We start from the raw sequence: 23,494 nt of genomic DNA, 5'->3' as shown, positions 1-23,494 counted from the left end.
AAGGAGATGGGACCAATTTTCTTCTGAAAGTCTCCCTTTCTCCCTCTCTCACCTGAATTCAGAGAGTCTGCTGAGTAACCTTGAGATGGCTCAAGTGAGGAGACAGAAATTCCAGCCTCTTCTCCTGTATCTGTTATTTTACCTCTCTGTGGTTTTGGTAAGACCAGTACAGAAGTATTATGTCTATTTTCTGGTCTCCGTATTCTTAAAACGTCATTGCAAGATTGCACAGGGTGCAGATAAGAGCCCCAAAACTGATTTAAGCGTGGCATAAAATGCCTTGTGGTGAGATAATGCATGAGCTTGAATTACTTCATTTATTGAAAAGATGATTGAGAAGTGACTTGATTACAATGTATAAGTACTTTCACAGGGAGAAAACAGGCTCTTTAGCATAGTATAGAAAGACATCAGAAGAACCAACTGCTAGAAGCTGGAGGCAAATTTGTGTTAGAAGTTAAGCAGCAATATTAGTACCACGTTAGCCACACATAAGTTATTAGATTCTGTACAGAAGAAAGAGGATAAAATTTATCTGTCTGTGATACACAGGAGGTCAGGCAAATTGGCCAAGTTGTCTCTCCTGATTGTAAACCTTAGGAATCTGTAAAACCAGAAGTGTTTTTGTAAAACTTTGCTTTTTGCTTTGTTTCATTCAAAAGTACCTGGAAAAGTATGGCATTCTTATCCTTTGAAGGATTTAGTTTAAATCAAACCAAGAAATTTTAAATTAAATAATTTTTAAATACTTGGTGTCAAAGTAATCACTCTCTTCATTATTCAGGGAGAGCAGACTTAGATTTCCAGATGTAATAATATTTCAGTCTATAAAGCGATAGAGAAGTTATAGGGGTCTCAGAAAGAGTGCCTTGTGTTACTTGGCATCAGTACTACTAAGCGTTTCCGTTATCTTCTGTGACATTGCCAGCTGAAGGTGAGGGTGACAATGTAGAACCCTACACCAGTAGCAAGACAAGGCGCTCTGTTCGACGGGCATTTTAAATAGCAAGAGATAATATTTCAGTCTATAAAGCGATAGAGAAGTTATAGGGGTCTCAGAAAGAGTGCCTTGTGTTACTTGGCATCAGTACTACTAAGCGTTTCCGTTATCTTCTGTGACATTGCCAGCTGAAGGTGAGGGTGACAATGTAGAACCCTACACCAGTAGCAAGACAAGGCGCTCTGTTCGACGGGCATTTTAAATAGCAAGAGATAATCCAGTCAGACCCCCCAGCCGTTAACGGGAAAGGATGAGTTTCTTAGCTTTATGCAAAGCTGTTCCCAGAGGTGTATGTTTTATATATATTGCACTGCCTATGCCCAAAAGAGATAGTTAAGTTGCCCACCCTCCCCACCCCCACACAGACACACTATGCACTAGAACATTGTAGTAGAAGAGCAGGTATTTGGCCACCATCACATCTCGCTTCCTTTCTACATCAAGTTGCTTTTAATTTTTAGGCTTTTCCACCTTTTTGGAGTAGGCTGGTACTATTGCACTGCTTTGTTAGTCGTTGTTGCTTTAGGGAGAAAGGTGTTCACAATGGATTACAAAGCGACTGTATTACAGAGGTGAATGTACAGAGAGCAGTATAAACTAAAACTTAGTATGTGATCTCCTAGATTACTAACTGCAAGTTTTTATTTCTTTTCCCCGAGTGTTAGCATATGTAGTATTATTACTTTATTGCATTATGTTCCTTTAGTGAACAATCTTTTTTTAATTGTAATAACATGAAAACAGGTTACTCTTTTTCTGAGGATAGGAATAAAATTAGCTCTCATTTTATCTTCCACTAGTTTTGGATACTTTGATGATCGGGTTCTCCTTGTAGATTTTTTTTTTTCATAGTCACTGCCTGTATTCAACACACATTTCCAGAAAACAGTTCCTAGATAAGCTGAGTGCAACAATCTAGAGAAAGGAGGACCACACAGTTACCATCTCTTATTTAAAATTTGATCTTTGTGATTTATTCTTAATATGTAAAACACCTGATGGCAAAATAAGGAGGTCTAGGGGATACCAGCTGTGCAAGCATGTTTCTCCTGCTTATTTCTTTGGTGTCTAAATAGCAGAGAATTTAGAACTTGATTTAAGAACTTCTAATTACATTATATTTACCAAATGCTGAATTAGTGAAAAATATTTCAGATGTTGACCATGTTGGTGAATGTTATTTTAATGTCCAGTTTTGCTTTGGTTTTTTCATTCTAGATAAACTTTCCTTGGAAGGAATAGTGGTGCAACGTGCTGAATGCAGACCTGCAGCTAGTGAAAACTATATGAAACTGAAAAGGTAGGAGTGCTTTATTACAAATGGATATGTAATATCTGACTTTGATGCTTTTATTATTGCTTTACTAGGGATAGATGACTTCAGTCTTGATTTTGGGGTGGATTTACTGTAGGGAAGGAATGAAGGCTGGTGTGGGACTTGTACCTCCCTCTGGTATTGTCTGGTGGGATGATGTAGACTTCTGCGTTCCATCATGTGCAAAACTCTTAACTCGAGCACACATTGTGCCTCTTCATACCTGAACATATGAATGTATGGCTATATTCAAATGTGATTAAGCTGAATTTCCTGAGGACTTAAAGGTTTACATTGGTCTGGTCAGGACAAGCTTCCTGCGTATGGGTTTCTGTGTGGATAGTCCAGATTTAATTCCACTTAATACTGTGCCATGCTAGACGAAGAGCACCTCTGAAAAGATATTTAAAATGCCCAAAACAGGAAGGAGTACAGGAAGAAGTGCTAGACCTAAACTGGCATGCTTGCTAAAAAAAAATAATGGCTGAAAATGTCAGAAGTGGCATGGAAACCACGAGACTTAAATTTAACAGAATCATTTAGTTACTTTTGAAAATTTAATCCGATACATCTAGAATTTACCATGTGATTCATATATCATGTGGATAATTAACTTGATAATGTTCTCTAGTAATAAGATTTTGAATTGAATTGTGCATTATATGAAATACATACTTATACATTTTAACTCCACACTTAAGCATGTGGGGTTTAATTAAATCACCATTTTATGTTGTGAGTTTTTGTAAATAGAGAAATGCAAAGCAGGAAATTTCAGGAAGAGAATTGTCCGTAACTAGTTTTAGAATCATCAAAAGAAATGCAGAAAGGCAAAGTGATGTTTTTCCCCAATTCCTGATCTGTTTTCTGTGTATCATGTACTACATTTACAGTATCTTATGTTTTATTAACCTCCTCTGTCATCTAAACTGCTCCAGTATTTCCTTATTGTGCTCATTCAATTCTGAGACTTTATGTTCTAGCTGTTGGCAAATCAGTACCATAAGTTTGCTCATGTACAGTGAACTACTTCATTTCAGACTGTGTTCTGTGATTGCTATCATGATTTTTGTCATCAGTGTGAAATGGAGTATGAAGCAAATGTGATGTTACTAGAAAAGGACTCATTTCAATCTGGCAATCTTAAATATATACAAATATAGTCTGTGGGATGTATTTGCTTCATAACTGTTTTAATCACAGGTTGCCTGATCCAAGTGCTTTTTTGCCTTTTGTACACAGTCTTCTATTACTTGATCAGATAAGCTGCTTCTGGTAAGGCCACAGCAGGAGACCAAAACAAAACTGATAGCTTTGATCACATACTACCCAAACGTTGAATTTTTCAGCGTTCTACTTTCTGTCATCCACGCATGCATGCAGCTCCTCCTGATCTTTGATTTTGTCATGTTCAACTCCAATAGGAGCAACAAAGATACAAACATGAAGGCAGGTTTTGTGTTTGGAAGCATTGGCAGCTGAAAACTGATGGTACCCTTGTTTTTTCTTTCCTGTAGAAAAATCGTCAGGCTGTGGATGCCTAGTTTCTAGCTTTCCATGTTGTTAAAGATTTTTTTTGCCTTTTACCAAAAAGTTTAAAAAAAAAAAAAAACTTATCTGGTGGGAATCAGCATGAGATTTAGCAGATCTAGCAGTCACAGCCTCAGAAGAAATTGGTTTATGTCCAAATACTGTCTCTGGTATTTGAGTAGTAGAATCTAACTTTTCTCTTCCCTCCCTTTACTCTCTCCCACCCTCAACATGCTGCAGTCTGTATTTGTGCTTTAAAAAAGTGACAGCCTTGAAGATAAACCACATAAGTTATAGAACTATGTTATATTAAACCATTTTTATTCACTTTTCTATTTACTGTTGTGCTTTACATGAGAGAGACTCTCCAAAGGTGGAATTGATAATATTGATAAAACAGCAAGTCTGTTGTGTAGGCTTTAAGTGCAACAATAGTAAATTGAGTCAGGAAGGAAGTAAAATTGAAAGATAAATGCAGTTGCTTCAAACTTTGAAGATCTAGAAGTTAAGCTGCACACTCCAATAACTGTAATAATTTGTTTTCTGTGAGCTGGCAGTGACCAAAAGGGATTATATGCCTCCCTGGTATTAAATGCAGATACGGATCCCCTCTATTTTACCCTCTGTATCTGGATCAGGGAAATTGGCTGATGGGTATGTGGCGTGGCATTTGATTTCCATGCTGCTCTGTAGAGTTTCAATGAGAGGACAAATTGATGGTCTTGTGACAGGGCTGCCAGCAGTTAGGTGGGAGATATGTGTGACGTGTGGGTTTAAGGATGGGTAATGAAAACATAGAATTTGGTGACACATATTGGTGAAAGCGTTGTGAAACATAGCAGACGGGAGGGTTTTTTCCCAAGGAGCAGCTTTTGATTTGATTATAGGGACGGTGTAGATGGCTGATATTCACAACACTTTGAATATACAAGGTACAAATGTGTGTCTAGGAATAACTAGTCAGAAAGGTAGAACAAAGATTGTGTGACCTTCACTTGGTATTTTCCATTTTGGAAGTTTTGTTGTTGGCAGGTTGGTGTATTTTTTTCCATTTTCCTGAGCTTTAAGTTCTAGAAGGGGAACAAATACCATGAAACACCTGCTATCCTGCACTAGTAAAGCTTCATGCTATTGAATTTCCTAGAAATTTTTTATTAACAATGTATGTGTTCTTTGTAACGCCTTAATGATTAGTTATACATTTGCAATTACTGCTGGTGATGCTGTTGTGGCTAGCTGGAAAATAATATGTGGTTCCCAAGCACCTGTCCTAATTTCTGTCTTGTGGGAGTGGATCTCATGGTCCCACTTAAAAATATTTGGACTGTGTGGTGAAAAGAAATAGGCAGACTGTTCCCAACCGCGGATGGTTTTACTGTGTGGTGGTCACAGAAAATACTGTCCCTATGCTACTCTTTCTGGTTGATACTTTCCTTCCTACCCCATCAAGCCTGTCGGATGAAGGAAGATGGTGGCATGTGAACTGTTGTAGCAGAGGTGTGTGTCACAGATGGAATTACATGCACGGCTCATTGTGCAGCATACGCTGTATTTGCACCAGTCTTGTGCCCCTGCCATCCACATCACCTTAGGTAGGCTGCCTTTCCCTTCTGCCAGGCTGCCCTAGGCAGGCTCTGCATCCACCCCAACCAGTCCCACCTGAACAAGACTATTTTCTTCATCGTACCATAGTCAGCTTTCCACCATGTGGAGGCATTATCTGTCCCTTAATTTTGTCTTTCTGAGGCTTAAGAGATTTTTATTTCCATTACCTTCATTCCATGATCCCAGTGTTTAAACACCTTGGGGTTAATGACTCCCCAAAGAGAGAGGTCCTCCAAGAGGCTTGTCTGCACTGGGAAGGTGCACGACAGAAGGACAGGGCACAGGGAGAGAGGAGTCCCCCAAACATTAAGGATCCCCTCAGGCTCCAGATGACTTGAGAGGAGATGAGAATAAGATTTTGATACTCCCGAGGGGCTTTTGCTATGCACAAAAGAAGGAAAATGGGGTTCTGGCATGCACCCCATCTCAGATTCTCTCTGCCAAATTACCTGTTTCCATCCCTGCACTGGTCCTCACGTCTGTTCTGTTTGTCCCTCTGACCATAGCAAACCCTCTTCTTCCCAAATTCTTTCTCAGTCCCCCTCTCCCATTTCTGTTTATTTCTGTTTCTCCATTTCCTCACAGAAATAATTTTATTTTCAAAAATAATTTGAACACATCGTTATCACATACACTCAAACTACATTTCATTTTGAGGAAAAGTTAAGTAGAAGGAAAAAAAAAAAATCTCTGGGAGCGACTTCTGCAAAGCTCCGATTCAAACTAATATTGTCAAGTTGAGTAGCTACAACAAGGTCTCCAGGACTGTGCAGGTCCTTTGCAATGGGGTGGCCAGGCATCAGGCTCGTAGTTCTTGGGGGAAGTTTTGAAGGCACATGCAAAGCGCAGCTCAAGTAGTTGTTGAATGCAGCGTTTGATAGCACTTCCCCAACAGTAGTGGATGGCAGGCAAAAACTGGGATAAAATCAGAGCCCTTGTTTCATTCTCAAATGTGCTGGTGAAATGCTGGTCACCTTTCGAAATGGATTGTGGGAGACTCTGATTCAACTGTACATAATCCGAACTCTCCCAAACTGTACACCAAATGAAAAAAAAAAAAAGAGTCCCAGGATTACAGAAAGCCTGGAAGAGCTGACATTTAACACTGCAGTGAGGCTGGTAATCCCTATAATTCTCTTAAGTAATTTAAAAATACATCTTGAAGTATCGTTAGTGAAAATGGTAGTTGCCAACATGACAGCTTGTAACAAGGCTGCAAGAATTTTGTATATCTTCTTGCTTTTTCTTTTAAGAGTTTTCTACAGAGAGTGTGATGGAAGTCTTTAGAAAAAGCTACTGGAAGAAACATGCATGATAGGCTTTTAGGAGAAATGGGTTGCAAAACGTTCTGGAATAATTAATCAACTTCCATGTTTGAAAAATCGTATTTCTTTACAACCATATTAGAGAGGCCACTAGAAGTCCTGACACTTGGTGGTCTAGGCCAAGCAAGTGAAATTTAATTAGTGCAGATGAGTTGCTCATCTTCTCTAAAATACTGTGATTGTATTGGCTGACTGACAGTTCAGTATATTGCCGAAAATGAGCATTATGCCAGGTTTTTTTTTCCAAGTACCCCCTACTAGCAAAAGAAAATGAATAATTTGACCAGCATGCCACTTCATGTATATTCTTTAGATATGCTTAGTTGGCTATGAATTCCCTTTCAAAATAAATATGTATGAATACATTCATGCATTTTCCACAAAAGCTGACAGAAATGCTGTTCAGTTTGTTCGAAGTGGGAGGCCATTTTTACGCAAAGCTGAGATTGCATCTGCCTGTCAGTCAATGCAACCTTGATTTTTCAAGTATCAAAGAGCAATTTCTTTGTCTTGAAGTAAGATTCAGCATAATACAAAAAGATGTTCCCTAGGATGTTTTGAGTAACTCATCATTAAGTACAAAAAAAATTTTTTTTTTTTCCCCCATGTGCTAAAATATGTCCAATCCCAATTTTTTCCGGAGAATAATGTGCAATTTGTAGAAAATTATCTAATAATCATGTTCATAAGGGTTAAGCTGTACTGTTGAGAGATGTATTTTATATTTCCCTTATGTTCCTGGACACCCACCACGTTTTACAAATCAAGTAAATACCATTCTACTTGTGAACAATTGGACTGCAAAGTGGCAGGCACACTAGTACTTAAGTTTCTTTGTCCATTTTTGGTCCATTTTTCACATTTTTTGAATAGAGTAATGTAGGGGAGCAAGTGAGAAAAATAAGGTTAAAGTAAGATAAGTTCAGCAGCACAGAGGAGTGGTTCTTCCCCATTTCAGAGGTCGGGAGAGTTGCTTTTGTTGGTTTTCTTTGTGATCTTAGGCTCTTTTCTATGTCTCTTGTCCTTTCCATTTTGTCTGTCGTCTCTTACTGTTCTTACAAGTGCTGTTCTGAAACTGGATTTTAATAGGTCTTTTATATTACCGTGCTTTTTTGTTCAGTGATATGAAAAGGTCCTCATTTTGGTCGCTGCTTCCAGCCATTATAATAATGCTAATAAATAAGGAATAACCTACTGTTCGTAATGCAGCAGATATTTTATCATGTTTCTCTTAACCTGCATCCAACTGCAGGTTTACCGTATCCTTTTTGCCCCCTCGTTGTCTTCAGCTTCTAGTAGCCAGGTGTATTGGGCTAATTTAAGGGGGGGCAGGGAAAAAAAAGAGGCATGAAACATTCTTTTTTTTTTTTTTGCAATATACTTTCTAGCGTGAACCATGTGTATTGGGCTAATTTAAGGGGGGGGCAGGGAAAAAAAAGAGGCATGAAACATTCTTTTTTTTTTTTGCAATATACTTTCTAGTGTGAACCATATTAGTTATGGAAAACTGATGCTTTCTTAAATTTTGGGAGAGACCATTGATCGTCAGATGTCAGTTTCCTTCTTTTTGCGAATGCCTGCAGACAGAAGATGAAAAAGTAGGCTTCCTTGCTGGCTGACTTACCATTCTCCTTTTGTTTTACCTTAAAATGGCTTTGGTACAGTGTGGCATGAAATTTTCCTTCTTTCTGTCTTTTAAATATCATCATTTCCAGGTGACAGGCACAGAATCACAGAATGGTTGAGATGGGAAGGGACCTCTGGAGGTCATCTGGTCCAACCCCCCTGCTCAAGCAGGGTACCTAGAGCCAGTTGCACAAGACTGTGTCCAGACACCCCTGCATATCTCTGGAATTGAAACCATGTGATAAGACGCTGCTGGGATGCTCTCGTGTTTCTTAATAGTGGGCATACTGAATGTGTTCTGTGCCTTTCAGAAAGGTGCATTGTTGAGAGGAGCCTAGCGTGAAGGTCATTTTCAGAAAGAAGAGAGATGCTTAGGGGTGCACATTTAAGAAGAGTTTATGGTAAATACTGCATGGATTTTTCCATATACCCTGGGGAAGGAAATCAAATGGTTGTAATTGGAGAGTTCTCATTGTCCTGTTTCTTTAACACAGAGTTCATGAAACAATATTGCTCTTCTGCTGGTTACACTGCTCCTTCTCCCCTGCTATCAGAGGCATTGCATTTAAGAACATATCTAGTTTGCCTTTGTGGTAATTAGCCAAAAAGCATCCATTTCCTTTTTATCTGCTGAAAGGGGTGAGGCTAAAAATAGTCACCCTGGAATATGTTCAGGCTTCAGTCATAGCCAGCTTCTTCAGGCTGAAAAAAGCCTTATTCAGTACCAGTGCTCAGCACCAGAAGTTCTGGGTACTTGTATTTCCAGTAAACGTAAATGTCAGTGGCACAGATTCCTTCTCTTGAAACCAAAGTCTTTGGTGTTGTACAGTGCTGGAGGTCTTTTTACCTTACGGCTACCAGGGCTACAGTAATTACAAAGATGTCTCTTCTGCTGATGTGCTTTCCAGATTTCAGCGAGGGACTTGTTTGGTACTTAGGGACATCCTTCCTGTTCCCAGGGCAGCACCAATTCCTTTTTTTCATCTTCTTTTCCATCTGTAGTATGAAAAACACTCTATAATGGGTGAAAAACTCGGAAAAAGAGTGCAGTTTTAACTGTCATGAGTATTCCTGTGTTACTAGACATACTAACCGGTTCTTTTCGTTTACCGTCATGCTTGACCCTGTCAGGGAAGGTGGGATAGCTAGCTGGTATACAAAAGGCCATTTCTACATCGGTGTCAGAGTTTGGATGTAAATCTTTGTTTCCTCTGTTGCAGAGGAGAGCCTACTGAAGCTCATAGATCTCTTCCTAGCCGCCATGCCAGATGCTATAGTCATGCTGAGTACTGCCGGTGTTCTGGGTTCTGCAAAACTACTTTGGCAACTACCAGGCTGACGAGCTCAAATTTACACAATATGTAGAATGACAGCACCACAGCACATCTTTTTTTAAGCAACTTTGTTCACATACTACTGATTATATTTGCAATTTTTGAGAGATCAGTAGACTAGTATCCTCCAACAGTTACCCTGCTGCCAAGGAGCTCCAAAAATTCTATGATATTGCTGAGTACTAAAAGTTATCCTTGTGCAAAACCAAAGATTAAAATTGCCAGGTGGCAGGCTCTGTTGGTGATGTATTGATTTCCTGGCTTATTAAAATATTTCTGAAATTCGTGGAACTGCAGGAGGGCACTAAAACAATGGCCTGAAGGGTGACAGGGTACATATGTGTCCATCCAAATAGCACTTGTTACTTGGGATGTCGCCAAGTTCAAACAAGTTCGTAGATGACAAACCCTATTTCCATCCCCTATTTCTGGTTGGGTTTTTTTTTGAGGGAGTGTCTGTCTGTAGGGCTCCCATGCTTCTCAAACTGGGGTTCCTTGTGATCAGTGGGTGATTTAATTCCTGAAGACACGGCAAAATTTCAGCGGGAGCTTAACTCCTAGAGTGCCACAGGGCCAGCTACACCACAGGGGAAGAAAACAGACGTATCTCCTGTGCTCCTCAAAGGCTCTGTGGGTAGAAGAGATCCCAGCTTTACAAATTAATTTACATTAAAAATTACATTTAAATTAATCACAGCATTACATTTTATGGGAGAATCTTTCATTCTCTAAATACCTCAGATATTCATACAAGATACTGAAGCACTGCAACCATCAGTTAGTACTCAGACACAGTCCTGAAATGTTTTCCAAAAGGGAGGATATTGTGCAGCCACCTGCCAATGCTTGAGTCTCAGACGTTTTTAGAATGGCTTGGGAGTTGAATTCAAATGAACACCATAAAATGAAAAAGAACAGTAAGTTACTTTTTTTTTTTGAGAGAGAGATGTAAAATCGTTTGAATTTCGGTCATCTAGAATACTTAAACTCACTCCTTCCCCCCCCGAATTAATTTTCTGCATAGAGAAGATAAGACTGCCGGTATTAGAGGCCAAAAAATTATACTTAAGTTGCTAATACAGTGAAGGAACTTTAAAATCCTGGAGGTTTTATTTACATTTCAAATCAAGTGCAAATAATTTTCAGTAATATTTTTCACAAAAGCTCTTCTACAGAATGTTACTTTCCACAGCTTGAAAGAAGCAGAAATGAATACAAAGGACCACTGCCTAAAATATTTCTTGCATACATTCATGTGCATGCACAAACTTAACAATACTATAAAAACGATGGTTTTCAAATTCTTTGTATTTTCCATGCCTGCATTTAAATACAGACACATCTGCTTATGGCCTTAAGAGAAATAATATGCTGCTATTTTAATTCTGTTACCATCGCAAGACCAACACGGCTGTGAGAGAACGAGATGGTTTCTCTTTGAAATGGTATTTTATCAACAGAATGTGACTTAAATGTCAGTGCTAGTGATGTGCAAATCATGAAAGTATTCCTTCCTTTTGAATCTACATTGAGATTGAAATTTGCAAGTTGCTTTGTGCTTTTTAATAAAATACATTTCTTAAGTGAGCCTCGTAGACAATAATCATACAATTCCTGGGGTTTCTGGTTATGATCTGTTACGATGTTTCTGCTAAGCTGTTGCCTCCTTTGTTTGCAGTTAGTGGTTTTGGCTGGGATTTAATCATTATCGTTTCAGTATCTGTGATGCTTTGCTGAAAATTTTGCATTATACACTAAGCCAGTACCATCGGGACCTGACACAAATGCATCTGCACTGGTAGAAAGGGTATTACAAATCTGGCTGTAAGTGTGTTTGTTGAACAGTACAGTGTCCATGTGAAACCATTGTAGGGCTGATGTGCTTTATCCATACCTGAGATTGGAATGAGAAGTTTTTTCTGAGCTAACCTTGTACCTTGAATGCTGTGATATACCCCGACAGGAAAGCATAAGAGTGCTGCGGACTCGCTGCTGCTCAGTTCCTTTCTTTCCTGCTGCCCATGGCAGAAAGCTGGAACTGAGCAGTTTTCTGACAACTACCTGTAATCGTTAAGGTTTAGCATCAGTGTTACTTTAGATTACAATTTTTTTGAGTTTGTTCTTGTATCCTATGGTTGTCTTCTGTAGCAAGCACAAATATATAATAATATGCAAGGTCCTGCACCTGGGTCAGGGCAATCCCCAGTATCAGTACAAACTGCGTGATGAATTGGTCGCAGGGCAATCCCCAGTATCAGTACAGACTGCGTGATGAATTGGTCAAGACCAACCCTGCAGAGAAGGACTTGGGGATATTGGTAGATGAAAAATTGGATGTGAGCCACAGTATGCGCTCACAGCCCAGAAAGCCAGTCATAACCTGGGCTGCGTAAAAAGCAGCATGGCCAACTCCAGAGGGAGGTGATTCTGCCCCTCTACTCTGCTCTGGTGAGACCCCACCTGGAGTGCTGCGCTCAGCTCTGGGGTCCTCAGCTCAAGAAAGACATGGGCCTGTTGGAGCCGTTCCAGAGGAGGGACATGAAAATGGCCAGAGGGATGGAACACCTCTCCTATGAGGCTGAGAGAGTTGGGGTTGTTCAGCCTGGAAGAGAGAAGGCTTCGTGGAGACCTTATTGCGGCCTTTCAATATATTAAGGGGGGTTATAAGAAAGACAGAGAGAGACTTTTCACCCAGGGCCTGTAGTGACAGGACAAGGGGCAACGGTTTTAAACTGAAAGAGGGTAGGTTTCTATTGGACATAGGAAGAAATGTTTTACAATGAGGATGGTGAGACATTGGCACAGGTTGTCTGGGGAAGTTGTGGATGCCCCATCATTGGAAGTGTTCAAGGTCAGGTTGGAGGGGGCTTTGAGCAACCTGATCTAGTGACAGATGCCCCTGCACATGGCAGGGCGGTTGGACTAGATGATCTTTGAAGGTCCCTCCTGACCCAAACCATTCTGTGATTCTGTGAAAGGAATACATGGATATAAGGCTGGACAATTAGTGTCATGCCTAAGGCAAGGAACTGACTCCTGCCCATGCAGTGAAGGCAGAAATGCCATGTTGCACAGGAGTTGTGAAGATCTGTTTTGTCTTGGAGGTGACTGTTCCAGGTGACTGCTTTCCCAATGCCTCACAAAAAGCCTGAAATGTTCCAAATATAAAGTTAAAATGGATGGTGCGGCAGCTGAGAGTCATCAGTTCCTCACCTTTCAGGTGCTTGCAGGCCACGAGTTTGGAAGCAAGGTGTAGCATAAAAAGAAACTGAGAGAGATTATATGCTGGTATTTGAAATTAAAGTTTCCAATAGAGTATAATTAATATAGCAAAGCCACTAAATAGAAATGACAAATAAAAAAAGAGACGTGTGCTCATCTTCACCCAAGTTTCTGACACACCTAAATGCTGATAATGTTCTGCACTAAAAATGATTCTGCACAACTGAATTAATATCCTATTGATATCCATGTATATCATATGAGTCTATACTGATATATGTCACCTGCCCTATCAAAATTCTTTCATTTTTTTGTCTTTGGGTTCCATTGTCTTTACTAAGGTGTTGTAACATAGCTATCTAAAGCTGTTTCTAGTTGAGCCATGTCTGAACAATTTAGAAACCACTGTGTGCACAGACCAGAACTTACACTTAAAAGGTGGAGGAGGGCAATAGTGAAACCTGCGGTGGGGGATTTACTGAAGTTGGGATGTTTTGGAGGACAGATTGATTTCCCGCCCCCCCCCAATTGCTCACTCTCTGTGTGTCTCTTTTCCATCCCCTACTTTTCCTTCCCTTCTCTCATCCAGCACAGTTACCTCACTCAGACTTTAAGTGTGCTGGCTGCTCCTAATGTTGCCAAGCACTGTTGAAGATTTGTTGACAGGAGTTTAGGGTGGCACTTTCTGACTCAGATGAAATTGCAGGTGAGTTTATCCAGGGGTCGTCTTCATCAGCAGTTTTAAAATATAAAGCAATTTAATTCTGTGCTCAACTTGTACAATGTGTTCTATTGACATTTTACATTTGATTTTACAAATAGCTAATGCCAGAGATAGCAAACTTCCAACTTTATTAATGTATTAGTCCAGCCTGGCAGACGTTTCACAGAATTCATTCTGCTGCAAGTCCAGAAAGACCTGCCAGAAGTTAACAGGTACAGCACTATCTCGCAGGTCTTGGACGCACTGAAACAGTAACTGAGAGAAGTGTGAACAGACTGGGTCCTCACCAAAGTTAATGCCAATGAAGTATCTACATTAGGTCTTTGAATACTTCGGTATTTTTGCAGGAATATCTGGCTAACCCCATTTTAATGCTAGTGGCAGAATCAGGAGGAACTGTACCCTGTGGCTTGTAATACAAATTTGAATTACTGTCCTGCTGTTCCCTCAGATTGTGTGTATGCGCTTGAGTGCTGACTGAGACCTTGCCAAGGAGAAAGATAAAGAAGAAATAGTAATGAATTAGGAAAAGAAACAGCTCACCAAAGAGCTTTCCTCTGCTCCTTCTGCTCTTGGACTGTATTCAATTCTGAGGCTTTGCGCAGCACTCCCATTAACAGGCATAGGGAAGTTTGGGATTTTACAGGGTTCTTTTCTGTGAATAACATAAGGCTCTGGCTTCGTGATTCCAGTCTGCAGATGGTGGAGACACATGGGCTTCTGTCCTTCTACAGAATCGGTTGAACCATGTTAACTCAGGTTAGAATAAGGTAGGAATGTGACAACAGCTTTAAAATGAAGAATCTAAATGTAAAAAAAATAACACGAGTGCTTAACTTCTCATGAACCCAGGCTCTTGTTAATCCTTAGACCATCGTGACCATAACAATGCAACCACTTCAGATTTAAAAGCAGAGGGAGGTGAAAAAATCACTTGTGAAATAGTTTTTATAAAAAAAGACGTTTAGTTGGGGCTAGAAGAAATGAGACACATTCTGGCTGCTAAGCTCATTTTTAAAAGTTCCTGTGTCATATCTGAAAGAAGGAAAAGAAGGAATCCTAGCTCTCCCAGGGTTAACTATAGCTATTTCTGAGGTTAAAAAAAGCCCTATGTTCAAAACCTGTTACAAGGCTGAACATTATCTGTATTGTAGTTCACTCCATTTTTTTCTAACTGGAAAACAGACAGGAGAAACAGGAACACACAGATATCCGTGGCCAGATTTCTTTATGTAAAAAAAAAAACCCAGAAGGAAATCCCAGCTTTCTGGAATATATTTTGAATTGAGAAGTCATCTTGAAAGAGAAATTTCAGTGCTTGTGAGTGTAGGCGGGAGTATAAAAACGTGTGATAAAAATAGCAGGCTACATGGAAATCAACACTGATACGTGGATACATACCTGGAGATGTTTCATGATAATATCTGAGAGAGAAATGTGCGCGAGGTCTGTATTTATATAATACTTTTCAAAATGAAAAAACCTTACATAATTTTCAAATTGCATTTCAAATTATCGCTTTATTTTGAATTCTAATTTCAACTCAAACATTGGGAAGTTCCTTTGGGAACTACTTAGAAAAATCAAGATCATTTAACTACTTTGCAATTGGTGGCACATGTTGAAAAGGGACTTTTTCAACAAGGTCCTTGAAAAATAGCTACTCTTTCTCAAAAGTAAAAAGCAGGGAATAAGTACTACATCCTAAAAGTCTGAAACTATGATCAAAATGCTTAGAGCACTAAGAAATAGCTATATTGCAGAAATGACCTTTCAGTTGACAAGAGATTAATTGATCAAAATCATGATTTTCAAAACAGGTGGGTGTTTTTGTAGGCTTTTGTGAAGCACAGTTACGGGTACAGCAAGCTAAGAATTTTCATACACAGTCTTTTTGTAGATTGACAAAATGTATAACTTCATGAGGTTAATTTGTTTATACTGTATAAAATAAACTGCCCTTCAAGTTGGTATGGTAAACCAACCGGGAAAACCATCGGTACTTTTACTCTGCACTGTTTAGTGATTCTCTTACTGTACCTAACGTCTTCAGAAAAACACGTTTCAGATGTGCTCTTAAGTGTCAGTTGGTCTTTGTTATTATCAGCATGATGCAGTAGCAGCATCTGTCTATGGGAATGCAATTTATGATAAAATACAGCTAATTAAATTCCTGGAGGATTTATATTCACACATGCTGTGAAACTGAATCATACAAATATTTCCTATTAAATTGTAGCGGAATTAAAGCGTCTGTTTTAATTTCTAGCTGTGTGCACTTAAACCCTTTTTCCCTGTCTTTCTACCACAAATGTAAAGTAATATGGAATACACTTTATTACTGCAGCGTCAACCAGAAGAGATACTAAGGGTAACTTGGAGAGAAACACCTACAGCATAGTTATGCTGCTGCATAATGGAGTAGGAGTAATGGTGTAGGTTTTATAAACTGGCACCTAAATCACCTGATCTGAGTAGATTATTAAAACTGGTTTTATTGCTATTTCTTTTTTTAACTCTTTAGCTCTTTTTTATATTAGTAGACAAATATCCAATGTAGTATCCACTCTAGGGGGGGAATTGCTTCGCACAAACTGTACCAGTTTGTGGTACCATAGCAAGGGCAAAGCTAGCAAATAGTTCTTCCAGATTTGAGCTATTTTCTTACAATCATAAACAGATTTTTTCCCCCTTCTCTATCCTGAACCCTTAGAGTTGCTTGGTGTGACACAGAAAGAATTATCACTTAATACATCCTTTTGCTGTTTTTTTTAAAAAAGTAACTTTGAATGTCACTTGGATATTAGTTTGTACTCTGCAGAGGGTGTTTATTATATAGCATTTACATTTTTTTTTATTACTATTTCATTAAGCTGTATGTAAGTGAAATGCTAGGCTAGTAGATGATATATGTTAGCTGTAGCATGCATATGCTGATTTTTGTTCCTGAACATGCCTGAGAACCAATGCCTGTGGAAAATGAGCTGTGGTTTATGTATTCAATGAAGTATATTAGTTGCTGCATAGCCTGTGCCTATGTAATCAAATTTATCAGAACATAGATTGGACTATGGGAATTATTTGGTTTAATTACTTTATAGGCTCTTATAACGTAAGAAGTTGTTTCCTATTACAGTCTACTTCCTGTGTATAAATGTGCAAAGTACAACTGAAAGAGAAATTTCACATGCTTTAATTACCTAAGCATATCATTTGTGGAAGTATAGAAACTGGCAAAATGAAGGTTAGGATAAAGTTTTGGCAAAAAAAAAAAGGATTGTATTTGTATCTTCCTTGTACACACTAGGACTTGAGCTGTATGAAGGAAAGTAAGGTTTGTGAAGACTGCTTGAAAAGCAGCTGCTTGGCCTAAACAGGGCACAGTCATTCATCTAAATTGATGAGAGAAAAGCAAATAAATCATAAACTGATCTATTGATACTATTTTTCAACAAAGATTTCAAACTTCAAACAGAGAAAAGATAATTTTTTTAAAATATAATTTAAAAAATAATTGTAAAACAGTATGTAAGGAATCACAGGTAAAGTGTTACCAGCTTTAGTGAATCCAAGCTGGTATGTTTTAGCTATAGATACACAAGCTAGGAAGTAAATGGCATACATATTTTACTTGTAGTGTTACTTCTCTGAAAGGGTCAGTAAATTCAAATGAGTTTATACACCTCCGGGACTTTTTGGTCCCTGAACATCTGGGTGATGAGGCTGGAAGAAGGCCCTTGGAAACAATATCCTCTCTTGTAGAGGAATACAACCAAATTAAACGTATGTGATTAGTGATGTATTACAATCTGCACATGGGCAGCTGTATGATTGGTGCTGTGTAAATATTACAGAGATCAACATGAGTAATGAAAACCAGGACGTGCCTAATTATGCATGGAGTAATTTGGAGTTACATAGATTATGGGCAGATCAATTTCAGAAACTAATGGATGAAGCACAAGTGTCCTATGTATCATCCAGAGAAGATGAAGAGGATTTTTAAGCATATTTGCCCAAATGTCATATATGCCATTATTTTAATAAAAGAATAAACATGGAGTTCAAGTCTAGGATTTAGGAAACCTGGTGAGTGCAAAGTAGAGAGATGTCCAAAACTCGCTAGAAAGCAAGCGCACGAGCTCTTACTAAGTTCTGAAAGATCCATGTCCCTTTTGGAAGCAAGGGGAACATTGTGTTACGTAGTCAGCTTTGATGTTTATATGGGCCTTTTGATGTATTTGCGTGTCTATATAAAAAGTGACGTACAAGACGTTCATTTGGTGAAATGTAGAAAGCAAAAATTAAACCATGTTTTGAATTTACTGCTGTGTCAGGACACACTACACCAACCAAGTGGTTACTAGGAGCTTTTAGGGCCTGATCCCTAAATCCTATCAAATTAAGGAGAAAGAATTCTATCCGCTGCAGCAGGTTTTAAATCCAACCCTTTAATGGTGGTGCAGAATCCTGCATCTTAGCTGCATTTTGTGGACATGTAATACTTGGTTTGCCCTTTTTTTTTTTCTTTTCTCACTGGTCTACCTCTACTATGTCAGCAAAGAAAATACTGCTGTAATGGTGGGTTTTTTTCTTGAAGCAAAATGCAAGCTGGAGGCCCCCATTCTGTGACACTGCCTTCAGAATGATTAAGCGTTGCTTTGTCACCCAAGTGCTCTTCGGATAACCTGGCTTCTCACACTGACAGTTGCATGTCTTCTCTTCATTAATCACCTTGAACACAAGCAAGTGCCCTGGACTCAGTTACTGTCTGAATAAAATAAATTGAACCTGGCTTTGTCTTCGGTTTTGAGTGTGAATTGAAAGTCCCCTGTGAAAAGAATTGAGGCTAAAAAAGGTCATCTGCTCTGAGCTCTCAGGGACCAGGTTCCTTTTTGGCTTCTATTAAGATAAATCAGTAGTTTTCATTCAAAGTATAGGCATCTTCCTTCCTTTAAAAAAATAATGTTTTGCTTTGGTTTTGTTCAGAATGTTTGTTAAGTTAAAGAAAAAAAAATGTTGAAGGTTTGGCAAGATGTGGAAGTACTTCCAGTTCATTGCAATATTAATGAAGAAGGGAAAGAAAAGTCAGGTTTAGAGGATTTAGCTATATAAAAGCCAACTGACAAGAGAATCATCTGGTTCAGACATAAGCTTCTGGCTGCAGTAGATAGGAGCCTTTTGGAAACAACTCTGTCAAAGTAAATGACTCAAGGCAAGCAGCTAGTAGCCCATCTCCAAGGGAAATGAAGTTGTAGGTGTTTTGTTTTTTTTTTTAAATAAACAAGATTACAAGAAAGAAATACTTGACTCCATCAACAGTTTCTGTTCCTCATTGAAATAGCCTCGAGGATGCCCTATTTAGACTTCTGGATGGAGAAGGGCAATAGCAGCTTCACTATCTTCACTTAAAAATGGTGTGTTTCTCCTAAGAACCCCTAGTATATGAACAAAATAATGTCTGATGTCCCTAATCTCCTATGTGAAGTATAGAAAATTAGTGTCTTATGATAGCTGTCTGTTGGCTTTTTTGTTTGTTGATTATTTTTTTCCCCTCCATATTGTGCCTTTACTCCTTTTTGAAGAAGTCTTCTTTTGTTTATGTAATTGTGGCTTCTTGGTTATTTAAAAAACTCTTCAAAAAACCCTCCCAATTTTCTGTGACATGTTTCTGTCTACATTTTCATTCTTCATTTTCTCTAGCTTTAGGAGATAGGCCTATCTGAATGTCTGTACAGATGCATAGGGTTCCCTTCTTGAGACTGTCCTCATTAGGTCGTGACAATGTTACTTTATCCTACCTAAATGTAGTAAATCCCAAACTTTTTTTTTACTTCATTTTAGTTCTTTTAGTTCTTTTTTATCATGGGTGTAAATACCCAGCTTTGTCGTGGATGTCCATCTTGAACAAGTAATTTAATTTCTCTGCAGTTTCATTGGCCACCTGGAATAAATGTTTCACTTTTTTCCTATCCTGCCTGTTTTGGCTTAACTATTTAGCCTGCATGTTATTCCAGAGTGGTATCTCTATGTTTATTCGTATGTTCAGGGCATGGCCCAGTGGGGTTTGTTAATGCTCTGTGTAAAATGCCTGCATCCAAGGGTCATGAAAGGCATTGCATTTTAGACAGTCGATTTTATGTCGTGTTTTCAGGCAGGGAAATAGATGTATGAAGAAGCTGACCAGTCCAGATTTGGTTAAGTGAACTGATGGTGTTCCTCTGCATGTCCTGCCAGAAATTCTGTGGCGTGGTCACTTCCCAGCTTCAGGCAAAAACCAGGTTCATTTTATTTTCCTTTGTCTATATGGGTCATATGAGATGCTTCTTCTCTCCAAGACACTGAAGTCAAAAGCCTTGCTTTTGAAATAATACTTACTCAACTCAGAAAGTCTTCCTTTCAATTCTTCTTCTATCTCTTAGACTTATTTCCAACAATAGGATTGCAACAATATGTGCCTTTGTGTCCTTGTATTGGATCCCATCCTTCTGTTAAGAGGTACCTTTGAGCAGAAGCTAATTAAATCTACCACACTTTTGGAATGACATTAAAATTCTTTTTTTTTTTCCTCATCTACTGTAGTTGTTTATGACATTTGATTATTGGCCCAGTAATTAACATTTCTTATGACTATCATTTCAAGTGAGTGAGAAGAAATCACAACAATGCCTGATATGTTTTCTCTTTCTGGATTGTCAATTTTATTGAGCTGGGGTGAGCACTTAGCACATCCAGATCTTCATCTGTTTCTTATAGACTTCCATGTAGCTATGCTATAGTTACAAAAGAGAGACTCTAGAGCTGCTCCCTTTTGATATGCCCTGGAGGACATACCTCATGCCTCGAACTGCTCAAGGGAATGGGGGAGGGCAGAGTCTTTTCAGTTTTCCTGCGAAATCCAACACATTATGCTTGTCCTGTGATACACATAATGTTATATTTGATCCATATAACATGTTTAATGCCTGCATTTAAGACTGTCTCTGCTGGGTCACAGCAAAAGCTGCCTCACCAAATGTCACAAAGAGTTACCAGTAATAGGTGGCTTAGAGAAGACTATTAGAACAGGGCAAGCACCTGCTGATACTTCCTCAGCACAATCCTTGAGTCTCCAGCAGCTCATACCTCAAGGACTGTTGGGTTGTCCTGGTGTTTACAGCCATCAATACAGTTATCTTTTGGGAATTTATGCTTTTGAATCCATATGCACTTTTAGCATCCATAATAGCCTGCAGCAAGAAGTTCCATCATTTATTTACAAGTTGCATGAAGAACTGATTTCCTGTGTTTGGTTTGAATTTTCCTATCTGTCCTGATTTCAGCTGGGATAGAGTTAATTTTCTTCCTAGTAGCTGGTATGGTGCTGCTGCTCGCTCACTTCCCTGCCCCTTCCTCCCCCCCAGTGGGATGGGGGAGAGAATCGGGGAAAAAAGTAAAATTCATGGATTGAGATAAAGACAGTTTAATAGAACAGAAAAAGAAGGGAAAATAATAATAATAATGGTAGAATATACAAAATGAGTGGTGCACAATGCAATTGCTCACCACCCACTGACCGATGCCCAGCCCATCCCCAAGCAGCGATCGCTGCTTCTGGGACCACGCCTCCTAGTTTACATACTGAGTGTGACGTCATATGGTATGGAATACCCCATTGGCCAGTTGGGTCAGTAGTCCTGGCTGTGCCCCCTCCCAGCTTCTTGTGCAGAGCCTGGGAAGCTGAAAAGTCCTTAACCAGTGTAAACATTACTTAGCAACAACTAAAACATCAGTGTGTTATCAACATATTCTTGTACTAAATCCAGAACACAGAACTACGCCAGCTACTAGGAAGAAAACTAACTCTATCCCAGCCAAAACCAGGATGCTCTCTTATAGATTTAATGCCTGCTAGTTCTGGTATTCCAACCATACAATTGTACCCTATTTGTTGTCTTCCTGGACCAAATGATTTTGTAGACATCAGTCATACCTTCATCTCTCATTTTTCTCTTTTCCAGCCCCTTCAGGGCGCTTTTCCAGCCCTGAAGAGTCCTACTCTCTGTTTACTCTTACAACGTAACTTGTTCCATACCTCTGTGAATTTATACTGGGGCACAGTAGTGCTCCAATAGTTCTTGTTTCTTTTATTGTTCTTTCAAAGAAGAGAAGAATGCCATTTTTAATGAAATACTGTTTCATTAATCGCAATATCTTGCTGGCCTGGAAATAATCATCCTCGCTACTGAAGATGCGTAGAATAATAATGCTGAAACCTCACCCTGGCTTCTCAAGCGTTTAGCTCAGGTTCATTTCTGCGATGCCGGCATATCAGATGAGCATCTAACCAATGTGTCAGCCTGACTTTTCAGCTGTTTGTAAGAAGGGGTCTTGTGTATGAGATGTCAGCGTTTCTGCAGTCATCTGGCTGGCTGTCCTGACCGTGGATGGCGTGAGGAGACGGCTGGCCTGGGAGTGCCAAGCTCTGGCATTCCCTGGCAACTCACACGGCTGGACTGCCAAAGACAAGGCACCACGGATGCTCTGGCAGCCCCTGAGCTGGAGTCTAAGATAGTTTCTCTCAGTTTTGTCACCTCAGCAAGCCATGGAAATGGCAGTTGTGAAATGATAGGAATTGCATTAATTTCAGTCAGAGCTGCTGAGGATACTGGGAAAGCATATTTTGTTTTGGGAACATCATGTTTGGGTTTCCAAAACAAATTTTTGAAGGATTCCTATTCCATGAAAACTTTAAATGTTGGCTTACCTCCTGATTCAAGGTGGTTTTTTTTTTTCTTGAAAGCACAAAAAGCATGGAATAAAAATTCAGATTTCCAGCCAGCTCTACTTACGCTTCCGTTGGAAGATTATTTCTCTTTTTTTCTACGTTATTAGTAAGAAACTTTATTACATCTACGCTTTTTGCATTTGTCTTTCTCTCATCACTGCAATGACTGTTAGTGTCCCAGTGTGCTGCTTAAATTTTCTTTTACCTAATTTCGTTACTTCATTGCACAGCTTTCAAATAACCTAACTGCTTTTTTGTTTACACCCTTGACATCCACAAATGATGATGCTTTTCAATCATTCTGTAGCTAGGCTATACCTATTTGTCTCGTAGTCTTCTGATTACAGAGTAAATGTGTAGCTGTGGAAAATACACATTCTTTAATGTATATTAGTAGAAGCAGATGGTGCAATCTGTTCATCGATGGAATTCAGTTTCTAAAACTGATTTAATCTGGTTTGCAGCAAATACCACTCTGATACCGTCTGTCATGGAACATGAGCAAAAGGAGAAGCCCCATTTCAGGTTATTTGTATTTCATTGCAGTAAGGTGTTTATTTCATGTGTTAGCCTGGGTACCACATACCAGAACATCTATTGTAAAGGCGTGTTGTTTAAATCCACAAGACTACACTCTTTGTAATTTGGTATTTTTGTGTGTTACTATTTTCCATTACTCTCTTTTTTTTATTTAAAGCTGTGTACTGCTGATCCCTTTTGCAAACCTAGTTTTCATGCAGCCATTAATAGAACTTGCACTCAAGAAGAAATGATGGCAAATTATTTTCTTAATTTGTGAAGTGAAGAGGAATTTCAAATTAATTATAAGTGTTTTGCATAAATTGGCGTTTTTCCCATTGTGAAAAAGAAGTTTCCTCTTTTCTTCAGAATGATTTTCCAAAATTATCAAGACCAGAAAAACTGTTTATGTTCTGCTTCTGCTAAGCCGAATGCAGAAAATAATAGTGTGTGTAGTATTTGTTTCCTTCAGCTCAGACAGATCCTGTAACCTCTAAAGCAGAAACTACTTGGGCTGAAATGATGAA

General features: G+C 39.0%; 1 protein-coding gene across 1 annotated transcript in view; it reads left to right on the top strand.

Moving 5' to 3' along the window:
• Nucleotides 1-2,193: 2,193 nt before the first annotated feature.
• GTF2F2 (general transcription factor IIF, polypeptide 2, 30kDa) overlaps nucleotides 2,194-23,494 on the top strand; it is a gene marked incomplete at both ends in the record, with an annotated part of 44,069 nt that continues 22,768 nt past the window's right edge. Inside the window, one exon of the mRNA XM_009582223.1 lies at nucleotides 2,194-2,300. Coding sequence (XP_009580518.1) covers nucleotides 2,194-2,300 — 107 coding nt within the window. The remainder of the gene's footprint in view (nucleotides 2,301-23,494) is intronic.

Source organism: Fulmarus glacialis, unplaced genomic scaffold (assembly GCF_000690835.1).
Source record: "Fulmarus glacialis isolate BGI_N327 unplaced genomic scaffold, ASM69083v1 scaffold7140, whole genome shotgun sequence".
Lineage (NCBI taxonomy): Eukaryota > Metazoa > Chordata > Aves > Procellariiformes > Procellariidae > Fulmarus > Fulmarus glacialis.
The sequence above is the reverse complement of the archived record's forward strand: the minus strand, read 5'-3'. Positions and strand labels throughout refer to the sequence as shown.